This window comes from Strigops habroptila, chromosome 7, assembly GCF_004027225.2.
Source record: "Strigops habroptila isolate Jane chromosome 7, bStrHab1.2.pri, whole genome shotgun sequence".
Lineage (NCBI taxonomy): Eukaryota > Metazoa > Chordata > Aves > Psittaciformes > Psittacidae > Strigops > Strigops habroptila.
Window position 1 is genome coordinate 23094593 of NC_044283.2, and position 16851 is coordinate 23111443.

Consider the following 16851-nt stretch of genomic DNA (forward strand, 5'->3'; position numbering starts at 1 on the left):
AATATATTTCAACAATTAAAATCAGAATTATCTCAGTTATAAACGTGAATATAGATGCACAGTTAGAAGAAGTGCTAACGTATTCCCTCTTTGCCTGTAGGAATATGTATTTCATGTTCAGAATGCAGTAGGAATCCTTATCCACACAATCACAAGTTGTTGTTTGGTTTTTTTTACCACACAAAATGAGACTAGCAATATACTTCCACGTCTGTACCAAATTACAAGATTTTAAATTTCTGCACATAGCTCCCGACATGACACTCATTCTAAACTTCACATAGAAAACCTCACCACAGAAGATCTATCAAACACTTGATACTTAAAGACCTTGAAAAAATAATGATCCTCTGAACTGATGATATTCTATATTCCTTAGAAGCCACTATTTCATAAAATAAATTTAAAATAATTGGGATGTGTCCTAATCAGAATAATTTTTTCAGATACAAACTAAAAAACACACAAAACTTTCTAGAACTTTGCCTCTACTAAGAACTAGATGCACTCAATCCATTCAGCATTGATCCACCTGTGGTTTAGAAGTTTGCGTTTCAAAGAACACCTCTGAATAATAACCCCTATTCTTAGAAATCAATACTTCCTACTCAAATTACGTAACTCTTTACCGGTAAAATTTCAAGGACCTATACACACACACACTTTATAGTCAATCTGTATTTTTCTAACCAATACAACTTTAATGTGGGAAATCTTCAGGTAAGGAGAAGAAAAAGGGGCTTGAAACAGTACTAAGCTGTACTGAGCATCTCTTACACCAAAATAATAGGCACACCTTGCACTTCTGAACAGCACTTGAAAGAGTGCTCCTGCAAGGAGGATGAAAAGCTATGGAACAAAATGTCAAAAGAAAACAACTAAAGCTCTTTCCTCTCCAGAAGGAAACAGGAGAACTCACTACCCTTGATTTGGAGAAGGCTGAGGTTCTTAATGACTTCTTTGCCTCAGTCTTCACCAGCAAGTGCTCTGACCATGCCACTCTAGTCTTGGAAAGCAGATGCAGGAACACGTGGGAATGAAGACCTTAGGCCCGCTGTAGGAGAGGATCAGTTCAATATCATCTTAGGAACGTGAAAGTGCACAAGTCCATGGGGCCTGATGAAATCCATCCAAGGGTCCTGAAGGAGCTGGCAAATGAAGTTCTAAGCCACTGTCCATCATATTTGAAAAATCATGGCAGTCAGGTGAAGTTCCTGATGATTGGAAAAGGGAACTATAACCCCATTTTCAAGAAAGGGAAAACAGAAGACCCAGGGAACTACAGACCAATCAGTCTCACCTCTGTGCCTGGCAGGATCATGAAGCAGATTCTTCCGGAACCCATGCTAGGGCACATGAAAAACAACAAAGTGGGCGGTGACAGCCAACCTGGCTTCACCAAGGGCAAATCACGCCTGACGAATTTGGTGGCCTTCTATGGTGGGGATACAGAACTGATGGATAGGGGCAAAGCAGTTGACGTCATCTACCTGGACTTGTGAAAAGCATTTGACACTGTCCCACGTGACATCCTTGTCTCTAAACTGGAGAAACATAAATTTGATGGATGGACCACTTGGTGGATAAAGAATTGGCTGGATGGCTGCACACAAAGAGTTGAGGTCAACGGCTCAATGTCCAACTGGAGACTGGTAACAAGGTGTGTCCTTCAGGGGTCGATGTTGGGACTGATCCTGTTCAACATCTTTCTTGGCAACATCGTCAGTGGGATTGAGTGTTCCCTCAGGAAGTTTGCTGATGACACCAAGCTGTGTGGTTCAGTTGATATGCTGGAGGGAAGGGATGCCATCCAGAGGAATCTTGACACGCTTGAAAGCTGGGCCAATCCCAACCTCATGAAGTTCAACCAATCCAAGTGCAAGGTCCTGCACCTGGGTCAAGGCAATCCCAGGCACAGCTACAGGTTGGGCAGAGAAGTAATTCAGAGCAGCCCTGCGGAGAAGCACTTGGGGGTGTTAGCTGATAAGAAACTGAACATGAGCCAGCTTCGGTGTGTGCTCGCAGCCCAGAAAGCCAACTATATACTGGGCTGCATCAAGAGAAGCATGACCAACAGGCTGAAGGAGGTGATCCTGCCCCTCTACTCTGCTCTCGTGAGACCTCACTTGCGGAGTACTGTGTGCAGTTCTGGTGTCCTCAAGATAAGAAGGACATGGAGCTGTTGAAGCAAGTCCAGACGAAGGCCACGAGGATGATAGGGGGCCAGACCACCTCCTGTACACTGACTGGCTAAGAAAGTTGGGGCTGTTCAGCCTGGAGAAGAGAAGGCTGCGTGGAGACCTCACAGCCGCCTTCCAGTATCTGGAGGGGGCCTACAAGGATGCCGGAGAGGGACTCTTCATCCAGGACTATAGTGACAGGACAAGAGGTAATGGGTTCAAACTTAAACAGGGGAAGTTTAGGTTAGATATAAGGAAGAAGTTCTTTACTGTGAGGGTGGCGAGGCACTGGAACAGGTTGCCCAAAGAAGTGGTAAATGCTCCATCCCTGGCAGTGTTCAAGGCCAAGCTGGACAGAGCCTTGGGCGACACGGTCTAGTGTGAGGTATCCCTGCCCATGGCAGGGAGATGGGAACTAGATGATCTTAAGGTCCTTTCCAACCCTAACCATTCTATGATTATATGATCTATGGGAAAGGGGAAAACCTACCACAAATCTACTGATATGTATCACTAAACTAACCCTTTTCTCCTTGAAAAGGAAAGTTGAGTTCTAGACAAGAGAAAATATACATCTAGACCTCAATACGTTTGACATTACACAACATGAAAAACTAGTTTTAAAAAAGACAAAATGAGAATAAGTATAATTATGAAAAAGGAGAACGTACTATGTATAAGGAACATGGGAGAAGTTGCACTGACAGGGAAGACAATGATAAGTTACCAAGATGAAATGAAGCTAATAGAGCTGTTCCTTAAGGCTTACAATTGAACCAACATTATTTCAAACATCATTAAAGTCTCTGGAAACAAAAGGAGAAAAGTGCTGATGACACAAAGCTCTGAGGTAACATTAACAGGAAAAAAAGGTCAGGAATATCATAATTTAGTCTGTAGTATTCTAACATAAATCAGAGAACCAAGAGAAATTAATTGAATTCAATTATAAACATAATATGATCACAGGCCTATTAATTTTCCTGTTAAAGACACCCACCACCCAGTCGTCTATCCTTGTAGGCTGGACACTGTTGAAAAACATACTTTAAATAGTAGTGGTTGGACATCTAGCCTCAGCCCTGCTACTCAGTGAAAAGGAACTATCCACATGAGAACCGTATAAGACTGGAAAGATTAAGGTCTCCATTTCTTCCTTCAAGACAGCAGTTATTTCTTGTGCACTTCAAGATGGAGCCACAACTGCCTCTCCTCTAGACACTGGAATGATGACCTGATCCTGTATCTTTTCTCATTCTGATACTATCTAGTGATGGAAATAGAACATTTATCTAAACCCCCTCCCCGTATCTTTTTGTCCTGAAATAGCTGCTTATTTAACAGTGTGTACAGATGCAAGATTGGAAATAGTAACAATAAGCAACTACAACTACAAAATGTGGATGCATGTGCAAACTTTCTGTGCATCTTTGCCTACACTTAATATCTACACTCTTTCGCTGAAGCTAGTGAAATTGCTCCTCAGTAATGCTAATGTTTCAGAGCAAATTTACAAGCTAAAAGCGGACTGGAGAACTCTAATAAGATAAAATTACTATAGAACTGTGTTTATTTTAGATATTACTTTATAAAAAGATCCAGTTAGAAAAACATTTTAGAAATTAAAGTATGTTCACCATGTAAAACTTCCTTAAAGTGGCAATTCCATCCTCAAGAAAATATTTTGTGATACAAGAGATTACACTACCATGTAGAGTTTGCAGAAATCAACACTATAAGTCTGCAACTGGCAGCGACTTTTCTCCTCGGACCACTAAGAAAACCAATATAACTTATTTAACGAGTTTTTAATTATTTTAACATGCACACTCACAAAAAACAGCCAGTAAATGTAAACATTCAGTTAAAAGCCAGTGTGTCCAGACTAAGGTCAAACTGAATAGAATGGATGCAAACCATTACTGGGCTGGGAGAAGAAATGGATGTAGAAATTAGGAGAGAAGAAGAACAAATGACAGATCTCCCCTTTAAATAGCGCTACATTTTGTAAATTGACACTAGCCTGATCCTTATATATTTCTCAGAGCAGTGGTTCACACAGTCCTTAAAACCCATATTCTGATTATTCCTCAACACATACTGAGTGAGGTGATGGGAGTTCATATATCAGGCTTTTAATGAAGTAGGCCATTTCTCTCTCTTCACTGTCTGCTACGACATGTTTTGAGATCTTGAAACTCTAACATAATGGTCATGAATAGAACACTTGTTGAGGTTGATTTGTATTTGCAGAACATGTTTTTACAGGAATAAAGGATGATGAGAGAAGACCAATACTTTCAGAAGAATAAGCATAACATCATAACTTTTATTTCTTAAAATTAAGACAGATTGATATATATATATCAGATTGAGAGATTAATACCTCTGTGGATGGGGAATAGAGAAAAATAAAAGATTGCATATTTGACTAAGTCATTAGATAAAATCAGATGGGCATAAACCAGGCATCATGTGTCACCATCACATGTTTTACAGCGACAGCATACAGGATTTCAACTGCTTGAAAACAGGACAGTAATTTTTGGATCTCTTTAACTTCTAAATTACTGCTTCCTTCAAAGTGAATGCTACATATTATTACACGGGAGACTTCAATCCATATTACGTAAAAAACTGAAATAGGATGGGGGCAGCTTGTAAATCATAGTTTTCCACTATAAATTTGAGCTATATTTCCTTTCAAGTGTCAGATCTAAATTTCTCATCCTTTTTAAAGGCTTCATACTCTCTAATGAGCTTTGTAGCTTGAAGGCATGAGATTATAAAATAGATATTATTAGCATATAACGATTGTTTAATATATAAATTACATGGTTATACATAATGCAATTATATATACAGAAGATATATGTAGATATAATCCACAGAGAGAGAGCATAGTGAATGCACTATGCAGAACTGCTCTATGGATAAAACAGCAGTCACAAGCTTCACAGCAGAAATTCAAACACTGAACTGAATGTGGAATTTCTCTGTACTTTTATGTTCTAATGGGAAAGCTTATAGTTTGTAGAAACAAGATGATCCATAATTTTTATGTTTTAAAAGGAGGTCAGCACAACCCTCAGTAAAACAGTAACTTTTATAAAGTAGTAGTAATTCAAATGTTCTGGGACACTTTGCCCCAGTGAAACAGCTATAAAAGAATTGCCATCCTCATGTCTCCACATGAAATATCTAAGTTTTAAAAAAGATACGTACCACTGTAGAGTTTTATGATGTCTGCTGTTAGAAACCTCTTTATTATCAGATATGCAGTGCCAGGTTCTGGTAGTGAACTCCAGTGAAGAACTTGTTCTAACACATTCTCTGTATAATGCAGAGGACGTTCTGAGAAATGCCGGAGTGAAAGAAAAAAAAACAACCAACATTGAAAAAACCAACCAAACCAAACCTAAAAGCCAAGATTGAAGGCCCTTAGAAGTTACACATGCCTACACACAACACTGTCTCATTCACTTTGAGCTGTACCAGAAAAGCACTGCTTTCAAAATAAGACAATTACGCACTTGATTGACTTTCTGCAGCAACACCTGTGCTGGCAGGGTCTGCACAGACAATAAACATCAAATTAAATGAGAGTAATCAAATGTTCATTGACTTTTTTGTATTTACGTAAGAAAACATTCGTAATGAAAGACGCTAAAACATCACTTTCAAACTAAATACAAAAGCTAGGAACTATCACAGAGCATACCAAAGTTTGACCAAAACAGAACCAATAGAACAAGGCATGCTAAGACTGTATGTGTGCACTTCAACACTTCATTTGCTCAAACATACATTTGTGGATAGGTATCATCCATCCTAAAAGAGAAACACTGAGACCCAGGATTCAATTCCACAGAGTTGAAAAATTGCATGATAAGAAAGTCCATCCAGTACTCATACAAACCCCAGTTCATACACCAAATGAAAATATGAAAGATCATGCAAATAGTCCCTAAATCTGCATTACTAGACCCAGTAGAAAACTGAGCCTGGCAGGTACTGCAACACAGCCTGAGGTGTCATACCAGGCAACACTGATGTGGATGGAGGAAGACTGTATAGTTCTCCTCCACACAACACATACACACTCCTCTGAAGGCTTTCCCTACTCAGCAGCCAGCACCTACAATAATTCCTGAAAGCACAAAAACCTTAATGATGGTTTTGTGGGCTACAACTTTGAGCAGTAGATCCAAGTGTCATTTTATCTCCAAAGAGAGATTTTTCCAAAAGCTCTGAGTTCCCTTTGGCATGACAGCTTATATGGGTCAGGCCCTGAGAAGAGCTGGATACAGTGCCTGGAAAGTCACACCTGTGTGACACTGTCATGTTGGGTCTGTCTAGCCCCATGTCTCTTGAATACTGAGGGGAAAAGTATGCCACCATAGTCTCATTTTTCATTTCTGCTAAGGCAGATCAATATGAAATGTCAACAGCTGCTTTGGGACTGTCCAGCAATACACTCTAGCAGAACATATTTTCCTGAACACCTGAACACCAGAGCCTCAGAAAGCAGCAGCCACAAATAACACACTTAAGTGACAGAAAAAACTACCACTGTTTTGGGATGAAAAAACCCCTACCTTACCTGTAGACTTGCTATACCACTTGTAGAAAGTTTTATTATTGAGACATGACAACAAAGCAGCCTAACAAAAACACCATTCTGTAGACAGCAGCTCAATCCCTACTTTATAACACCATTTCTTCTGGCTCTTTTGTTTTAAATGGTCAAACTTTCAAAACTTCTTTCTAACTTTTGTGAAATTGTGGACTCTGATGTGATTAAGTTAAAACAACTTGTCTTTGTACAAGAGAGAAAAAGAACTTTACAAATCGATGGCAGGAAACACTGGCAAATCACCACATCTTCCTAGAACACGAGCACTCCCAGAGTAAACACCTACTGTTTTATTTATAGTTACATTTAAGACCATCTGTCATCATGGATTACATGGTACATAAATCATCATGCTGAAATGCATTAGCTATTTTGCTGGCAACACATCTCATTTACGAACTATCCATCAGGCAAAAATGACTAAAAAAAAAAAAAAAATACACCCCATTTTGTAAAAGCATATGGTATTAAACATTCTGCATTAGGTTAGATTAAATTATCAATTATTTCAACTTTTCTATATGCAAATACTTTAGTTTATTTTTAATATTGCAATTTTAGTATTTTGAACAGCAAGCAGTAAACATATATGTCCAATTACCCTTTTACAGAGGTCATTATATGCTGGTAAATATCCTAAATCAGTCATTTTCACCTTAAACAACATTAACTATCAGGAGAAAATGACTTTTTAGAAAATTTAAAATTCTAATTTTCTTGCCTTCTTAGGGTTCGTTTTCAGGGCAGTACATCTTAAAAGGTAAAATAACTCTCATAAAACTTCAGGATTGAGTGCAACAAACTGAATAGCACCACGCACTAGACCGCGGCAGGAACACAAGCAGAATATTCCTTTCTGTCAGTGAAACACTGTGATCGTTAATGTACATTTAAAACAACTAAGCAAACTTTGTTTCTGTCATGACATGCCAGAATCTCAACTTATTTGTAAATGCCTTAGATTATGTAATGTTCAATGGTGTTTGTTGAATGATGCTAATAAGATCAATGCGTAGCAGCAAAGACTCACGTAGTTTTTAAGCTCTTTAGTGCCACATTTGGACCAAGGACTGAACAGGACTATTTTTCTCTGTTATTTAGCTGTTTGAAAATCTGCTAGATTCAGCCATAGCACCACTGTAGTGTCCCTGAGTAAATGTCTCTTACTAGATGCATGAATTTTATTTTTCAACATTATTAATTCAGTTCTGATGCACAGATTCTTCCAGAAAGGGGTCCATGTAGCAGACATTTCATCAGTCTAATGATTGGACACAAGTGCTGAATTAGGACTTTATTTAGTTTACTTTTTGCTTGTTTGCTTTGGTTTTAAATGGTATGCCATCTCTGCTTCGCATTGCAACTCTTGTTTCAATGGGATACACTCTAATCCCTTGCCAGTATTTATTGTCCTATACAGGGCTGCAGTGTCTTACTCTAAGCTTAATTTTGCTGCTAATCTTCCATAGGCATTAGCTCAGACAGCTAAAATACTAGTTGTTACACCCAAACACCCCAAGAAGCTGCTGTGGGGTCTATCTTTTGTATTTATCGTTATGTTCTCTCAGCCATACCTAGTTCAGCTTTCATTTGCCTGTAAATGTTATATAAGTTTTAGAAAATAAAATTTCCTCTTCAAAGTTTTTCCATCAATCAGTCAAAAGAAACAGGATTTCTAGAGTACTTGTAGGAGTTACCAGGACTCTTCTAAACATAATAGATGCTAGCATTCTTTGTCAGTTGACACCCGCATCTATGAATGTGGAAATGAACTCTATGTTACAACTCTACACAGCATCACCACAAGACTGCAAGATGCCAGGAGAGATCAGGATCACTTATTTTTAGTCAAAAAGGAGAATGCATTTCCAATCTTGTTACCAATACTGCCAAGGTCAAGACTGAGCATATCAGGACTATCAGTAAATCTGAAGAGGATAGTGTAAGCACATCTGAAAATCAAGTACAACGAAACTATTCAAACAAACATAACATTTAGTAATCTTAGTTTTCTCAATTTTTTTTAAACTTTTTTTCTTCTTAACTTGAAAATAGGTACCTTCACTAGAGAAAAAAACTAGGCTACAGTCTACTTCTGTAACATGAAAACAGTAAAAACAGCAACTCTAATACGAAGTACAAAGAGATGATGTTTTTTACTAAAAGCATATTTCTTCATGTATTCTTCAAAAATCATGTAACAATGATTATTCATATAAATATAAATAAATAAATACATAAAAAATAATCTGTATTACTTCATAGTAAGTACCTCTAATAATAAAATGCAAGCTCTGGCATGCCTGAAACACTCCCAATGTTAAAAACGCTCCACAGTTCATGAATATTGTGCCTGTGACATCTGCTCTTGTTGGCAGCAGAACCATATTTAAAACACATGTTTTGAAATTCTGCTATATACACCATAGTGCCATTTGCCATATACACAGGATTACACACTTTATGCCTCCTTTTTCATCTACACACATAAAATAATTGAATAAATAATAATAAAAAAATCCTTTCAAGTATTACAAGTATTTTCTCATTTCATTTTCTGAAAAACATTTTTCCTTATAAAATCAACTGCTGACATTCTAATGAAAATAAGTTTCTTCTTTGAGACTTATTGGTGAGACCTACTTTTCTTTAGCTCATGACCAATGAAGTGTGAAGCAGAGTAATACAAAGAACATTTCTTCAGCCCCCAATTTACAAGCATTTCAAAACAATTCATCACATTATTTCTGGCAAAGTGTAGAAAGAAATCATGCAGATGCCCAGCAACCAAATGCAGAACAATGGCATGAAGGTTAATTTTTGTTTTGTTTCTATAAACCTTTTATGAATTCTTTTAACTAAGTTTTTGATTATGGTAAGCATTGAAAAATAAAAAAAATACAATTTTCTGAACATGCATAAATTTAAGTGTCACTAACCTAGTTCCCCATTTTCAAGTACTTCAAAAGTAGCCCAGATATCATCTTTGTTGGGAATAATGTTTTTGATTCCTAAAACATCATTAGTTAATTCTTCTGCTTCCATCAAAGGTGATACCTAGAACACAAATAGAGGCAGTTTATAATATCTTACAATTACCAATTTCTGATCTATTTTTTTTAAATCTTCCTCCCTGCAACTGACTTAATAATAATAATAGTAGTAGTAGTAATAATAATAGTAATAGTAATAATAATAGGCAGTAGTACACTCAGTTGGAAACTCATAAATTATTTGTCGGACTCCAGTATGCTTTCCTCATTTTTTTCCATGAAATCAAAGTTATAACTTTTAGCTGCCTGATTAACTTGGTAGCTTGAAATTCCTCTTCTCAATCCTTGAAAATTTCAGGGGGAGGGAAGCCTTATTTTCTTGGCTATAGTAAGGCAAGTATTACAGAAGTACCATTTTATTAGAAAACCAAAAAAATCTTAGCAATATTCCCATTTTTATTCATATATTTAAAAAAATGTCTTATGTGCATGTATATGTGTCTGTATCTACATATACCACATACATATACAAACAGAAGTGTTTGAGAGTCATATGCTAAACAGAACACAATCATATGCTGAACAGGAAACAAAGAGGTATAACTAAAACCTGAAAATTCAGTTACAGAACTGATTCTTTTTTCTCCTCGACATCCAAACAATAGTGCACTACTACATGGAGACAAGTGTCTTTAAAATACACAATCAAATAAAAGGCTGAAAATCTCAATTATAGTAAGTAGCAAGCTTTGGTATGTTAGCACTCAACGAAAGCAGTAAACCACTGGCAAAAAGAAAAATCAGGAGGAAGGTCATTTAAATGGCCTTGTACTACTAAATAGAACCAGCATTCACTGTATACTTGTTAATGGGTCTTGTGTGCTGCACTCATAGAGCTGAGAGAATTTATACCACCATACACTGCAGTAAAACTGAAGGAGGACATCTCCCTTTTAAATTTGTATCATAACATTCTCCTCGAAAATACATAATGATCAGTCTTTCCAAATTTTGGCAACACACCCAATTTAAAAAAAAAAAATATTTAAAAGCATAGTGATAGATATAAGTTCAAACTTTCATTATGTAATTATATAAAAACATGTATGAAAATAAATTTCATATACTTCATGAGAAAGTGCCTAGTAAAAACACTGTATTACTTTTATACACTAACCCTGATTATAATACTACAATCTGGCTCCTTTCTTTCCACGTAAACTTCAATAAGCAAATCTCCAGCCTGGGAAACCTAAAACAAAAGAATTAAAAAAAAAAAAAAAAAAAAAATTAGACTTCCTGAAAAATATTTCAAATATCCTTCTGAACAGAGAAAACACAATTATTATCTAGTAGATGTGGTAGAACACACTGAAATCAAACTTTTTCTTCACCCACTTATCTACAAAAATAGTCCAAACGTTTACCCCAATGGGAAAACCCACATTACATTCACTTGACTCGCATAACGAAGAAATCCTATTCACAGATTCAGGAGGGAAATCCAAACCCTGACTAAATCCAACAGAATAATATCAAACAAAATTAACACACTTTACAAATATACATTCAAAAGCAAGAAGTCTAAGAAATGAGTGCATATGAGAACCATAATTCTGATCTAGAAGTTAGCCAGAATCACTTCAGAGCCAAAACAGATGAATACGAATTTAAACCCATAAAAAAGGATGGGACAGGACCCCCAAACTAAGTTAGTTAAAAATATGAGGAAAAATTACAAGTAACAGAATATTTCAGTCATAAAGCCATATGTGCAAAGCCAGATAATCAAAATTCTTTACTATGAAGACTACATTTATGATTATTACTCACAATGAAAACTTGTCCTTACATATTTTAAGAATGAATCAAAACAAATGCTCTTGATATCAACCTCTGTTAAATACAGCTCTTCAAATTTGTTGCAGAAACATCTAAACTTTATTTACAATGCTAACATGTCAAATAATTAGATTATTAAAGTAAATGTATGATATAATATACAATAGTTTAATATACTGAATACCAATAAATGTAATTGAAGAACATCTAACAAACTTCAAAAGAAATTGGAAAGTCAGTAAATCCAACATTTTATGATCAAGGAGAAAAATCTGATTCATGCGCAAGAATTTATAATTTTTTATAAATAATTTTCTGTCATTACTAGTTTTGCTCATCTATGGCAATAAAATCATCTGTGTGGATGAAAAACTACTTTTCGAGAGTTAAAAACGTCTCATGCTTTGCCTGTAATTCCCCTGCAGTATAGTCATAAGCATCTTCAAAAGACTGTAAATCGTCCCAGTACCAAAAATATTTTCTAAAACTAAATACATGGTGATGATCAGAGCACAGAAAAAAAAAAAAAAAGGGCAGAAAACTGGACCTTTCAGGAGGTGAGGTGTACCCTTTTACTAATAAACCAATATGAAGAATTAATAATCAAATTAGCATTTAAGAGTAACAATTTTTATCCTAATTTTGAGAACAGTATTCATAGCGATGCTACTTATTTATGTATTATTATAAACGGAGGAAGAGGTTAAGAAGAGTAAAAAAACCTGCACGATATACAGAAGAAGATATGGAGAAAATGATAGAAACAGGCGAGCTTTGGGATACATTTTGACTAATTTACACAAGCTAAAATGGCAGCACGCAATTTTAAAGAACATTCACATTCTGACAAATGGTGACATTAAAGTTAGTTTAGCCTCTGAGAACAGAAAACTAATGGAAATATTTGTGAGGAAAAACATTACAAAGCTGCTTTGAAGCAAGCTGCTTAATTATAGTGGCACAGACTCAAAAAAGCTCATTTAGCTGTAAAATTTGCTTTTCAGATGATACTACAGAAAAAGGTTGACTATAAGAATGAAGCTGACATTTGATTTCCACTGGGCTCATGTAAACATCCGTATGGAGAGAAAATGTGATGTAAATTACAGGAGCAAAGAAAAACAGCTGGCATAAGTATATGGTGGACAGAAAATGAAGAGCAGCTAATGAAGTGCCACCTGGTATGGAACTTCAGTGACATTTCAGACATGGGAACTTCCAGGCCTTCAGCAGACATTTGGTTCAGTTGTTTTTTTGAACACTCTATCTTCAGTCTGGTCTTGCAAAATGCCTACAGGCTGAATGGTGGTAGCTACTGACAGAGGAAGCAGAACAGCTGAAAAAGAGTATGTTTTAGTATACCTCTTTCTTTCACTGAAATAATGAGAGATAGTTAAAACTACAGCATTCCAGCTAACCACTGTTTCTATTCTGAAAATGTTTATTCTATTTCAGGTCTGTACTTGCAAATACAGCTTATGACAATTGGCTGGGGTCTGGCTATTCTTTATACAGTGTTAATGAAAGCATTTAACGCTAAATTGGACTTAACAACAGCAGTTTAAAGATGTTCATATGGCCAAACCTGGTAAAATATAAATGTAGGCATCCATATAATCCAGCCTACCGAAATCACAAGTAATACGCACTTTGTACTCATGACAGATGTTATAAATGTAAAATATAAAGAAGAAGAAGGTCAATCTTATTCAAAAGCACTGCCAGTCCAGGTCTGGCTCTTATGTATTCCTCCAGCCAAACCTACTGAGAACAGCACTCATAGTTAGGGAAATGTTGAATTCTCCTAGATAAAAAGTTATGCATAAAATCTCAAAACATCCTTGTAATTACCTAGAAGAAGCTTCTTTAATCAGCAGGCTTCAGGCAGGAAATACTTTGAAATAATAGCAATTGCACTGCCTTTAATCAGAAGTACTCCCTTCTGCATTGAAGTTGTCCCAGGCTTTAGATATCCATGTATTTCACATGTTATGTTCACATGGAGTTTCAGAAAAATGTATTTTTAAACTGAAACACCAGTTACATTAATCATGTCTGCTACAGAAAAATTGGCAACTGGCAAAAAATATTCCACAGCTTAATTCAGGGTGAAATAATGTTCATAATTACAATTGCCACAAATGATAGTCAGGCTCTTGAGGACTCTATTCCTCAGTTGCTATATTCAAGGGGTAATAGGCTGACATAACAGAGAAAATGAAGTCCCTACCCTTAAAAGCAGGTCAAACTTCCATTTATCAACCATTAAAAGGTAGAAGTTTTGTTCCAATATCCACTGCTTGTTTAGAAAGCTGAAAAGTTGTCTGGGGCAAGTGCTCCCAAACAACTAAGGTCACCTGAGTTCATATTTGCTATCTTGTCTTCTGCTGGTTCTTTTTCCAGGAAATACTATACAGAGTAAAGAGACCAATGATTTGATAAGATCCAAAAACATTTTCTAACTCAAACTCAGCATTTCATGATGCCTTCAGATACAATATTGACAGAGATTAATTAATAAAAATCCAGCAGATCAATTTCCTCTTAACAGGTTGTGAAAATGTATAATGACTATAAATAATTCATGTTTTCCAAGTAGGAATTTTGAATCACTTCAGATACACAGTTTATATTATAATGCCCCAGTGACCAGTCTGTTCCAGGAATTTTGCATTCCTTATTTTCTTTGTAGGGAGAACATGAACTACATCTTTGAGATCATTGTCCTGTTTGGGAAACAGGGAAGTCAACTATTCTGTATACTATTTTCCATTTTATGCCATTCAAGACTATATTAAAAAATAAATCCATAAAACTACAGACTTTATAGCGCAAATCCATTTTGCCCACACAATACAAATAATATAGCATAAAATATTTGATTAGGTCTTAATAATAAAATTTTTTAGGAGAGAGTGAAAAAAGTGGTACTTTACTAAAATAATTTTTCACTAATAATTTTTCTGTTTCCTTTTCACATTGAGATATTTTTTGATATATTTTCCTTTGTTTATTTAACAATTCATATAGAAATCTGAAGGTCTTCAATAATGCAAAATGAGACTAAACAAATATTTCTATGTTTGATTTCACAAAAGCAATCCTCAGAATTGATACATATATGTATATGGGTACCCAACGAATTAGCCTTTTCTTCATACCTGAAGTTTCTTTTCTTACTTAGGACTTAGGACTGAAGTCTTACTTAGGACTGTGCCATCTTGGTAAAACTGAGGAGCTCAATCCATCTAGCTATTAAACTCAACCAGGATACAGTCTGAATGAGCCCACTGCAAAACCCAATGATTTGAATTCAAATTTCCAAGACAGTGCCATGACAGATAAGCTTTTTTTCCAGGTGTTTGTAAAGCTGTGGAAGGATTGTGAAGGAGTGGAATCAGATACAAAGGAAATGATAAATTCCACTGCAGCTAATAAAGCTGTACCACACTGTAGCCATGGATATTTAAGAGAAGGAAAATTGCATTCAGGCCAGCCCTTACCTTGCCCAAGGAAGCATTTAGCTTCCTCACTCCTCATCTGTATATTAAAACAGGAAAAAAAAAAAAAGTTCAAATTCTCCTTTACGAAGTACCTTAAGATGATGATTTGAGTGTGTGAATCAGCATCTGACACGTGTGTTCAGGCATGCAGGGAGAATTTAAGAGTCTCCTTCCTTCAGCATCCCAGCTACTGGGATTACAACTTTCCAGAGTTGCTCAGAAAATGTTAATAGTGTAACATGCTGTAAAAAGAGATTTTTTTTGCTCTAAAACCCACAAAAAACCAATTTAAAAGTCTTTGCATCTTCACTATCTTAGGCTTCAAAATTTTATTCTCTAATCTCTATAAGGCCCTTGTCATGGATCCCAGAATCAATAAATTCCATTAAGAATATTTCAACCCCTGCTTTGCAGAATGCTCTTAGGGATATCAAATTTGGTTAGGGTTTTTTTGGGATTACCAAAGCAGATATTTCCATTCTGCAAGACAGACATCAGAAAATCAAGTTTAAATTGTTTCCCAGTAACTCCCCACCAGGCACCAAAAAGAGGAAACAGACATCCTAGCTTCTGTAAGTACATTCACAGTGGGCCATTATGGGCAGAAAGGTTCATGCCATTCTGACTCAGACAATAAGAAATATGAGATAAGACTCCAGACAGCAATTCATAGAACATGCAATTTTGACATGTATTTGCAAGACCCTGTATTCTTAATGATAGCTTACAAGGTACCACGAAACTTGCTGGAATGTGGAAGGCAGCCAAAAGACAAAGGATTATAGATATTATTTTTTTTCCCCGCTAGCTTTCTGTTAGTTTCTAAGGCTCTGTAAGCAACAAAATCACCGAAAGCTTCTCCTCCACCACTTCAGATTTCTGAAAAAAGCTTTCAAGCTCCATACATTTCCTTTTACCTCTTAATTCAACTACCTTGGCAGTGTTACGAAACCTATCAATTTTTTCTTGAATTAGGACAGTACACAAATGCCGTTCAGACAGTGAAATATGCTACCACTTCGCTGTTTCTTACCACTCTGAAGTTATTCAAAAGTTGTTACAGGTAAGACTGGAACTCAAGATGCTAATAAGTAGCGGAAGATCTCCCATTTTCTTGTACCGTATGCCAGAGTTCAGTTTGACTGATATACTATGTTTCTGAAGCTTCCTCTAATAATATTTGTGCTTTGGGGTTCCAGAAATTGTCACAAAACAGGATTCGGCTAAAGGTTCAGATGCTTTAAACTCAAAGGGATGATGAAACTCTAACGAAGAGAGACCATGTATACCCAAAGCTCATGAAATAATGAAAGTATTAACATACACTTGAAGGTATTCAATACATGTTTCAAATGAAAAAGAGACAGGTCATCACTTTCACACTTCCAGATGTTGACCATTTCCTTCTATTACAATCTATGAAGCACAGCAAAAGCATGTAACAACCTTTAAGTTATCCCACTGCTCAGGCCAGAACGTAATTCCATAGTATGCTTTACACAGAACTGTTTTGCTTTATCAGTTTATGCCTCCTGTTTTATTTCATTTCCCTCAGTTCTTTACTTAACAACACTGGTCACTATACAAACTCAGAAATTTACATTTAGAAATCTAGGTAGAAAAACCCGTAAACAACAAAATGAACCTGTTAAATTAAACAGGTTTAATTAAAACCTGTTTTCATGCCAGTTGATATT

The 16851-nt window shown here is 36.1% G+C and overlaps 1 protein-coding gene across 3 annotated transcripts in view; it reads right to left on the bottom strand.

The window, feature by feature from the left end:
* The window catches only part of ARAP2 (ArfGAP with RhoGAP domain, ankyrin repeat and PH domain 2), a 116862-nt gene that overhangs the window by 15686 nt on the left and 84325 nt on the right, over positions 1-16851 (bottom strand). For all 3 annotated transcript variants that reach the window (XM_030492574.1, XM_030492573.1, XM_030492575.1), the window contains 3 exons: positions 10987-11061; positions 9756-9873; positions 5406-5534 (listed from right to left, as the gene is read on the bottom strand). In XM_030492574.1, the coding sequence (XP_030348434.1) occupies positions 5406-5534; positions 9756-9873; positions 10987-11061 (322 nt within the window). The remainder of the gene's footprint in view (positions 1-5405; positions 5535-9755; positions 9874-10986; positions 11062-16851) is intronic.